At 34.9% G+C, this 10,019-nt stretch overlaps 1 protein-coding gene across 1 annotated transcript; it reads right to left on the bottom strand.

Annotated features, from left to right (window-relative positions):
* Positions 1–208: 208 nt before the first annotated feature.
* LOC145606310 (putative LRR receptor-like serine/threonine-protein kinase At1g06840) lies at positions 209–9,689 on the bottom strand. Its single transcript, XM_081662332.1, has 20 exons — positions 9,377–9,689; positions 8,320–8,470; positions 8,066–8,137; positions 7,867–7,938; positions 7,534–7,677; positions 7,345–7,416; positions 7,151–7,222; positions 6,410–6,484; positions 5,931–5,999; positions 5,688–5,756; positions 5,492–5,563; positions 5,285–5,371; positions 5,007–5,075; positions 4,410–4,900; positions 3,705–3,875; positions 3,204–3,490; positions 2,975–3,026; positions 2,495–2,745; positions 1,057–1,191; positions 209–846 (listed from the first exon to the last, which is right to left on the bottom strand). Exons 1-20 carry the CDS (start codon positions 9,486–9,488, stop codon positions 520–522), a joined length of 2,850 nt encoding a protein of 949 aa, XP_081518458.1. The 5' UTR covers positions 9,489–9,689; the 3' UTR covers positions 209–519.
* Between the last annotated feature and the right edge of the window lie 330 nt (positions 9,690–10,019).

The following is a 10,019-nucleotide window of genomic DNA, read 5'->3' as shown; positions in this document are numbered from 1 at the left end:
AAAGACAAGTTCATGTCAATGGTTGTTGTTGGATCATAATTCATGTCAATAAATGTAATTTTACTTATTTATATTAAAGTCATTTAATAATTTTTTTGTAGTGTCGTTGAGAGAACTTATTTTGACAATAATGAAACATAGATTCATCAATTTTAAAATTGTGCAGTGTGTCAAGTAGCTAATTGAAAATTAATTGGAAAATCAAACCCTTTTCCCCTCTGCTGCCATGATTTGTAAGCAATTGCACAAAGCATAACAATGCATATATCGTCTATGATACAGGTCAGAACAAAGAAATTTCAATTCTGAAATACTACTGAAGATCTGCCACATTAAGTTTAAACATACACATATATACCTGCACAAGATTAAAGAGTTTTGTGTTCCACAAATATTACAACTCATTAAACTTGAAGTTAACTGCAAATAAACACTAAAATTTTAACATGGAACTGTTTGCAACAAGCTTAATAATATCCCTCTATACACAGGCCTTAGAAAGAATCTCTTTACTAGGATTTATCTTGGATTGATGTCAGGAACAACTCCGCTAATAAGATCACTACCAGAGACATCAGACGAGATGAATGGGTGCCTCATATTGGATGAGTAACTTGGTGAAGAAATGCTTCCTGAAGGCATACTTGAGGATTCAAAATCTGGCATCAGACTTGATATATTTTCTAATTCTCGGACAACCTCCATCATCGTTGGCCTAGCATCTGTCTGGTCTTGACAGCATCTAAGCGCTAGACTCAGAAACTTCTCCACACACTCAGAAGGATAAGATCCCATCCGCTCATCAATCACAGAAAATATAGTACCAGCCTGGAATGCCGTATTGACCTAGTACCAAATATACATTAAACAAAGTATTAGCTGGTTTCCTGGCTAGCAAGTTACCCTGAAGACAGCATTACAGGCTGAACTTCAAAAGCATCAAGCTGTGCTTTTGCACCAATATATTCACGGCAACAGTAGAGGATGTGTACACTATGCTTATAAAATTTGTATATTGTAACAATTTAAAGCACAATAAAGGGTACAAAGGAATACCTCTCGAACGATATTTTTTCCATGTGAAATTGGATGCATCCCTGTCAGGAGTTCTAGAAAAACAACTCCAAGACTGTAAACATCGCTTTTATCAGTCAGCTTGTGGGTTAAGAAGTACTCGGGGTCAAGGTATCCCTGCAAATGACGTCAAAGATGATTAGTTTATCATTTGCAATCCATTTTTCTATAGAAATTTTAGAGCCAAATGGTGAATAAAGTTAACAGCATATTGTGAATGCACCAGAGAAACATATTATATGAGTCCCTCTTAAAGGTTTTACAGCCTTTGAAAACTTGAAAAATACACTTATTCTTACACTGGAGTACCAACTACCAACACCGTAAAAAGATATAGCAGGCTAGCGACCTACATAGGCTACATTGGAGATGTTTCTGTCTACTAAATCATGTACCTATGCATGAAAAAGGTATATTTGCATCGAACATTTTAGGCTTTGTAGCTACCTTTTATTTATTTCCTCAATTTAACAGTTGAAAGCAACAAAAGCACCTTCAACTTGGTGCATCTCTGAATTAACTAAATGTGGCTTTACAGATAATTTTATGATCCTGAATTAACTAATCTGTACAACCAGAAGTTTCAGGTTGACTGCCTAGCAAATTAAACCTGCTATGAAAAAATTCCAAACAGAACGAAATTGATTTCACAAAATCACAAATGTTTTAAACAGAGTGGAATTGATTTCACATAATCGTAGAAACATACCTAATGTGATCAGCTCTAATTGTTACATTCTAAATGACAATTTACTTTTGTGGCTAATATCAAAGTTGATCTATGACTCATGTCCCTATTTAATTTTCTCCTTTACAAATATGTGGTTGTGGAAGACACTCTATTGGTATCAATCTGAAAGTCTTTGCCAATACTTAAGTGAATATGAATCTTCTAAACTATGTATCTATTGAATACTTTTACTTCCTGTTTAATTGCCAGTAATAAATAGTGGTGATGGCCAAAACTCGTAATCAATATTGCAAGAAAACTTGTCATTGTCCATTGTGATAGAAGCATAGAACCATATTCTAGAATCATGTGTAATTTTTTAATAATAAATCTATCAATACCACTGACTACCCCCATAATCCCATATATAAGTGGTATAGAGTAGTAAAGTATATTTGTGAAGAAAACACATTTTGTTAGTCATGTTAGATATGGAGAAGCATTACCTTGAACATTTTCATCGGAATTTTCTTACAAACTTACTTAGATTATTTACCATTATGGGCTTTATGGCATTACCTCTATTTAATAGGCCGTCAATGATTATTTTGCCGCAGTATAGCAAAAATTGTATAAATCTAGAAATTCTTAACAATGCAAGGAGCATTCAGAAGCCGAGACAAGATTCTACTATGTAGGTAACTTCACATATCACACATATTTTACGCAGTAAAAAGTTAAAAACCATACCGGTGTCCCTTTAACAACTGTAGATACATGAGTTGGGGTAAGTCCTTCAACGTCAGGAACTGGTGCAAGTCGTGATAGTCCAAAATCAGCAACTTTTGCCATATATTTGGAGTCTAGTAATATGTTGGTGGCCTTTATATCTCGATGAAAAATTGGAGGATCAGCTTCAGTATGCAAGTAAAGGACCCCCTTGGCAGAACCTAGTGCAACTCTTAATCTTGAGGCGAAGTTCAGAGGTTGTTGGCACTTAGCTGTTGCAAGAAACCAGCTGATCATCAAGCTCTTAGACATAAAATATAAAATTACACTCTTTGAGGAAAGAAATTATCAGTTATGTCATTGTGAAATGATTAAATCCGTGGATCAATTCAGACTTTAACTTCCAACCGGCTTATCTCTTCATTCATTATCAATTTAGATGGAATAATGACAAGTACCTTTAGTAAGATATATGAATCAGAGTTAGTATGGCATTCATACCCGAAATATGTTCCCTTAAAGTTCCATTTGGCATAAATTCATAAATCAGCATCTGCATAAACAATCACAAGATAAAGAAAACAATTCCAATAATCCTTTAGCACAGAAGTTAAGTGACAATCAGTAATTTCTGAAAAGAAAACTTGAGCACAACTTATTTAATAACTGCAGTATTAATTGATTGTATATAAACTGAAGAGCATTGGCAGATTAAAGGAAAGTTGGATACCTGTTCACCTTCTTCATCACAATAGCCAACCAAAGAGACAAGATTCCGATGATGTAGCCTTGATAGCAACTCTATTTCTGTAAAAAATTCCTTGTCACCCTGTAATGATCCTTCTTGTGCGCGTTTGATAGCCACTACCGAGCCATCAGCAAGAATTCCTTTATATACCTTTCCATAGCCTCCTTGCCCCACTTGCTGTGATTCAGAAAAGTTGTTGGTAGCAACTGCCATTTCCTCATAACTGAACCCCTTGACCCCATCAATTTTGATGGGGTTTCTGGACACTCCTGATGTACACATGCAGATACAATGTTATACTGGAAAAGAAAACAATAAAGAAAAAAAAGTTTCTTTTTTCTTTCAAGTAAAATTCAATGGTTCAAACTCTCATCCCGTTCACCTTTTTTTTCTCTTTTCAAACATTTTCTCTTGCTTATTTCTCTCCCATAATCCACTTATTACAAATATTTACATGTACAAGAATTGTTTACAGTTGCTTACCCCGGCGACGGCTGTATGGACCTCCATGGGGCCGCCTCCTTAAATATATTTTATAAATAAGAAGTGATACAGCTGCTGATAAGGTAACTGCAAAAGCTAATGTCCCAAGTATTATACCAGCAAGTGCTCCACCGCTTACTCCACCAGACTTTGATGCAGGTATACCAAAATCTGCAGTAGCATATATCATAAATGTTGATGAATGTTGTCCCAAGTATTACAATCACATACAATAATTTTGGTTGTGATAAAAGATAAAAAATTATTTTTCAAATGAGTTCTTTTAGGTCTGATACATAGTGAAACAAGTTTGTATTTACTTCACATTCTGAAAATACCAAAAAGGCAATTGATACTGAAACACAGTCAATTGCACCTTAAGAAGTATCTTTGAGATTCTTTCAATGGAGTATTACCTGCATGTATAGACCTAAGACCATAATTATTCATGTGTTTAGAATAGATAGGATAGAAGCGAAATTTTTTAAGGGGAATGCAAATTATGCAATTAGGGAAGGGAAGAAAGAACCAAAGTAACTATCTCGAACAAATGAAATGTACAGAGTTGAGTCCAGTGGAAGGGGGTAATTCAGCTAAAATCACAAAGCCCACTCCATGAAAAAAGCTTATATCTCAACTTTCATTCTTTGACAACCCAGAAAAAGTAAGCTCAATAAATTAAAAGGTTTAGAGATTTAGACATGCCTTTCTTGTAAGGATCCAGTAGGATGAAGTCAAGCAATTCATAAGGTCCAAAAGTATCATTATCTGGTACCTGCCATCCAGTAAACATTCTCCAGATACGCCGAACTTCACTACTATTGAAAACATGAGAGCTGTTTTCAGGAAAAAGCTTCAAGGACATCTTCAGCCGAGGGCCTTCTTGCCATGTGATAGAATTTATGTCTAGCTGGGAAAGATTTAATCTGAGACCAGATGATAGGTATTCCTCGAATCCATTCTGGTATGGTCCAAAACGTAAAAATCCAGGACTTTTCAAACGATATTCAATGATCAAAGGTGCAGCACAGACACAAGACTCAGGATGACCAGGTGGATACTCATAAGATGGTGGACATGCTTGGCTTGGACAAGAGAGCGGAACATTTTTAGGGATTTCGCTTTCAATCCCATCTTGATTTGAACCACAAAAGCGGTCCAAGTTTTCCCTTGAGCACAAAGGATTCCCTTCAAGGCTGAGGTTATAATTCAGAAAAGTTATAATCATGAAAACAAGCTTCTTACATGTTTTCATCACTATTACTTAAAGACAGAATATATAGTTAGAAGTTTAGACTTTACTGAAGTGTAACATTTGGCGGAATGTTGGTACTCCCTGAGATGTTTGACAGCATATTATTCTTAAAATCTCTGCAATGTTCAAGACACCGTAAAATTAAAATCAAGCACAAAAAAAGAAAAAAGAAGTAAATGAATTCAGTCATCATAATCAAATGATAAGAGAACAAGGCAAAGAATTTCATGCCAGGATTGTTAAGAATGTAAACTAAATGCATGTAGAAGTACCATAAATGTAATAGAGGTAGATGTCTGATGTAGGGGAATGGGTTATGACTTACAAGATAAGTTTGTGACCGTTGGTTAAAGTTCTATTTTCCCAAATTGTGGCAGGAATGGAACCATTCAGCTTATTATCTGCAAGTGACCTGCAACAGAGGAGTAATTACAAATATTTTCTGAAAAAATACTTTAGCAGAATATAATTTCTTGAATAACAAGTTTTAGTTATTATTTAAGAAACTAGAAATGAAGGAACCAGGTCTTACAGTCTCTCAATAAAAGGCAGCCTCGAAAAATTGACAGGTATATTTCCAGTAAGACTGTTGTTTGACAAAATGCTGCAAAAAGTCATGAACATATGTTAAAATCGATGATAAAATTGTATTGATAAGGGTTATATTGCATCCAGGATATCATCTAATCTATATAACCATAGGGCCTCTGCACATCAAGGGAACTTACATAGTGGTCATATTATCTGAAAACTTGTTAGATGGTATGGAGCCACTCAACTGATTTGAACTGAGGTCTCTGAAACTCAGAAAACAGGAAACGGAGACATTAGTGCTACACTGGCTACTATAAAACAGACTAGGCAAATAAATGCCAATAGCATATTATGCAAGATTAAGGAAGTAACTGAAGTCTGTAAAAGCAGGCTTCAATCACGGAGTAATACGGAGTAAGCAGAACTTGTGGGCTTACATATAACTTAGTTGTGGTATTTTGCTCAAGTCGGGAATTTCTCCTTGTAATCCACAGTTCCTCAGACTCCTAACAAACCACCAAAGATGAAAAGTAGCAGAAAAGGTCAACATTAAGAAACTCTACGTGCTGATTAAAAGTAGATTGGTCCTCCGTTAAAGGCTGGACGTAAGAAGTAACTTGAAGAATCATGGGAAAAGTACAGACTTATAAAATCACAAACTGTTTAAACGTTAATTAATACAGTATATTAGAACTAGTCATCTTCCAGGTAAATTTCGGTTGATAATTCCCTTAAAATAGCGGAAAAAAAAAAAAGTAGTATAAATTAAAAGGACATTGGGAATTTTGAATACAATAAATTTTTTACACCCTCAAGCTTCATGCAGTCAGTAGTTTTTATCTTAGAAAACCCTTCAGTTGAGTAGTATCAGTAAATGAACTAGTATTTGCCTATTATAAGATAATGAACTTCTTACATTTTCAGCAATTTAGACATGTTGCTATAGCTTGCTGGAATGGTAGTCCCATCAAAGTGGTTGTTGTCAAGTTGGCTGCATTGTAAGGAAAAGATAAGTATCAAGAGTTGATCATAACAGTAAATTACAATAAAAAAAAGTCCTGTAAAGGAAAGAGATTATGGCTATAAGAATATAAAGATCACTAGCTGCAAAGCACACATGGTGTGACAATTTTTCTGCTCTGCGCATGCAGCAGAATGACACAGCAAGAATTATATCACCCATATAATTTTTGCGATATTACACAGTTATAGAGTAAAAATACATAGATGGATGGAGGATCTCCACAATTTGGCAAAAGAACTTGGACTCGTCAAATCAGTAACATGTCTGATCATTTTCATATTGTAGTCTGGTCTGCTATGTTTAGAAAGTATGTAGGCCTTGAGAGAGCAGAAGAGGTGTGTGCTTCCTACGTGTAGTTGAAAGAAGAGAAAATATTTCCCAAAATATTATTGCTAAATCTTGTTAATTGATTGATTTCTTGCATTTTTCTGCACCTGTATTACAAGGATTTCATTGATTGATGTGCAATGTGATTGGGGTTTGCGTTCTTTCTTTTTTACAAGCTCTCACTGTGCTCGTAACTTGTAAACTTTGTTCTTCCAAAGAACTTACTTTTGCTTTAGTGCTTATTCATAACATAACAGTACAAGAAAAAAAAGGAGAAATTTAACAAATTCAGTTAACAGAACTTACATGATCAGCAAGTTGGGCAGTTCAGAGAACTCAGGGGGAAGATGACCTGAAAGGTTGTTATTGTCTAGCAGACTGCCACATAATTTGGTCAGCTAAGAAAAAAAGAATGTAATGTTCTGATGCAAAGAAAAAACTTATATGAAATAAATATCGAATTTTTGCTTGTAATAAACAGGGAGAATTTATCAACTTACAAGTGAACAAGTGCTGGCAGTCTTGATAGTTCATGAGGAATTTGACCACTAATAGAATTGTTATTCATATGGCTGCAATTAGTGTTAGAGCATCCGGTAAAATTTTTTCTTTTTATTTTTTTTAAACAAAAACAAGAGGACATATTATAAGGAAATACTTTAGGTATACAGAAACAAAAATGGACTTACAAGTGCTTTGTTTTATTTAAGTTTGCAAATGATTTAGGTAGCTCCCCTGATATCTTGTTTTGATCAATCTGTATACGGTTTAGATTAGGAAGATATCCAAGCTCTTCTGGCAAGGGACCTGTCAGCTGGTTTCCGTTCACGAGCCTAAAACACCCATAAGTAGATGAATATATGAATTTACTACAGAAGGCATTACAGAAGTGTACATAGTAGTAGAGAAGTTCTTATATTAAGGCAACAATGGTACATATAGCCGGATAAGTTTCAAAGTGGTACGACTTCGTGAGAAAATATTGAATGTATATGGTCATTCTTAAAGAAAAAGTAGCTTACAAGAGTTCCAATGTTTTGATGTTTCCTATCTCCTTTGGTATGCTCCCACTTATTTTGTTCCACATAAAGTCCCTTCAAAAAACCAAAATATAGAGCCGGATTATTATACAAAATAACACTAGCCTAAGACCTTGATATTTGAGTATCCTTGTGGAAAGATGATAATTAGAGCATCAAAAAGTTTGGCTCAGAGACTCACAAAATTTTCAAGTAGGTTAAGTTTCCAAGTTCTGGTGACAATGAACCTGATAAATTCATATTCAGGAGTTCCCTGTAAGTAAAACAAGAAATGTTACTGACATTGAACTAGGATATATGAAAGAATGTCCTAGATTCTGGAATCATAGTGTATGTTAGTGGATAGAAAGAGCAGCACCGATCCATTTTATAACATATTATTATTGGTCCTGCCTTGTACAGAAGTACTTTATACAAGCTTGGATAAAGACTTACAGTTCCTGTACATGCATATAACCATCATTCAACGTCTCATTGTAGCAAATAATGCCTGTCCAATTAGATGAGCAAGGATCTCCCCGGTCCCAGTTGCTTAAGTTCTTCATTGGATCAACCAAATTTCTTCTTATTTCTTTCAAAGCGCTAACTGTAGAGAATAAAGCGATTCAAGAAAGTTGAATATGTGTCTTAGTGAGCAACAAGGAAACCATATTTTAGACAACCTGTTGTCATGTTAATTCAAACTACCTTAAGCTACATGTCTCCTGAGAGTGGAAGCAGTTTAAGTATAACGAGCTCATAAGCAGCGCAGCTCTCATATAATATAAGGGAAAATACTGCAACTGAAAGTAAGAAACACTGAATTGTACTTCGTAAAATCTAAGCCAAATTATGCAGGACTTCGAAGGGACACCACTATTCAAGTCTAATTTGGTTAGAGGTAAGACTAAGTCAGCTCATGTTTTGACTTAGCTCCCTCCCAAACGTGCCTAAAGACGAGATATCTACTCGATTTAAGCTAGCCTTTCTTTCTAAATTCCAACCATAAACACCAAAATATTGGCTAAGACCCAACACAATCTTCCAAAGTAATCAAGTCATAACTTCTCACTAGAACAATATATTCATTAGCTATTCATCAAACAATTTGACATAAAACTTTTATCTATTGAATTCAAGATCCAATGCCCCCATCAAATTGGAAACTGTCTATCTCACACTATGTATAATTTAGTAAACCACACAACTTATGTACCTACATTATGTAAATATTAATCCAATTTTGGGTGAGATCGTCTCACACTAACTTAACATAAAATTATTACCCCCCTCAAAAAGTAACAAGTTTGCTCCTTAAATAGAAACAGTCACCCGGGTCTCACAATAAATTATTGTAAACGTCCTTTATTATCTTTATCCGTGACTGTTTCATCCATATATATTTTTCCCAACACAAACAAAAAAGAACAAAAAAAAACACAAAACAGAACAAAAACAAACAAAACTATGTAAAAACAAAAATGACAGCAACATGAAACAGAAAAAGATTGACCTTCAGAAGGATCAGTAACTTGAGCCTGAACTCCAATTGACAGACACAGACAAACTGCCAACAGCAGTAGCAGAATACTCCTCATCCCCAATTCTTGACATACCCACTTCATATCTTCCCTTCAAAAATCAAACTCAATCTCAAACAATCAATCAGAAGCTTAAGCCACCGACGACGACAGCACGAACCCAACAGGCTAAGTTGGAATAATTTGTAAGAATACAATAATAAACATAGAATTAATGGACTTTAGGATTGTCATACTACATTAAAATGTCCACTTTCCCACCTTCCCAATGAAAGATAATTTGATATTATTTGGTTGATGTGATGTAATGACAGTTGAAATTTAAGGAAAAATGTATAGTAATTGACCAAGTCAGTCACCATGTTTATGACCCAATTGTATTCAATTTGATATGTTTCAACAACTGCCATCATATTGCTGATGTTTATAGTTTATTTGTGTTCTGAGTCAGGGGTGTGTGCTTGACTTTTGGTGCCTGAAATATGACGGCTAACTACTACAGGTGGGCTGACCACCAATATTTAGACTTGGTGAAAGGTAAAATGAATGAATAATGATCTAGTAAAGTTCAACCCATCCCGAAGTAATTGACTTAGATCGATCACGGATTCACGG

This window comes from Chenopodium album, chromosome 22 (assembly GCF_948465745.1).
Source record: "Chenopodium album chromosome 22, dcCheAlbu1.1, whole genome shotgun sequence".
Taxonomy (NCBI): domain Eukaryota; kingdom Viridiplantae; phylum Streptophyta; class Magnoliopsida; order Caryophyllales; family Amaranthaceae; genus Chenopodium; species Chenopodium album.
The sequence above is the reverse complement of the archived record's forward strand: the minus strand, read 5'-3'. Positions and strand labels throughout refer to the sequence as shown.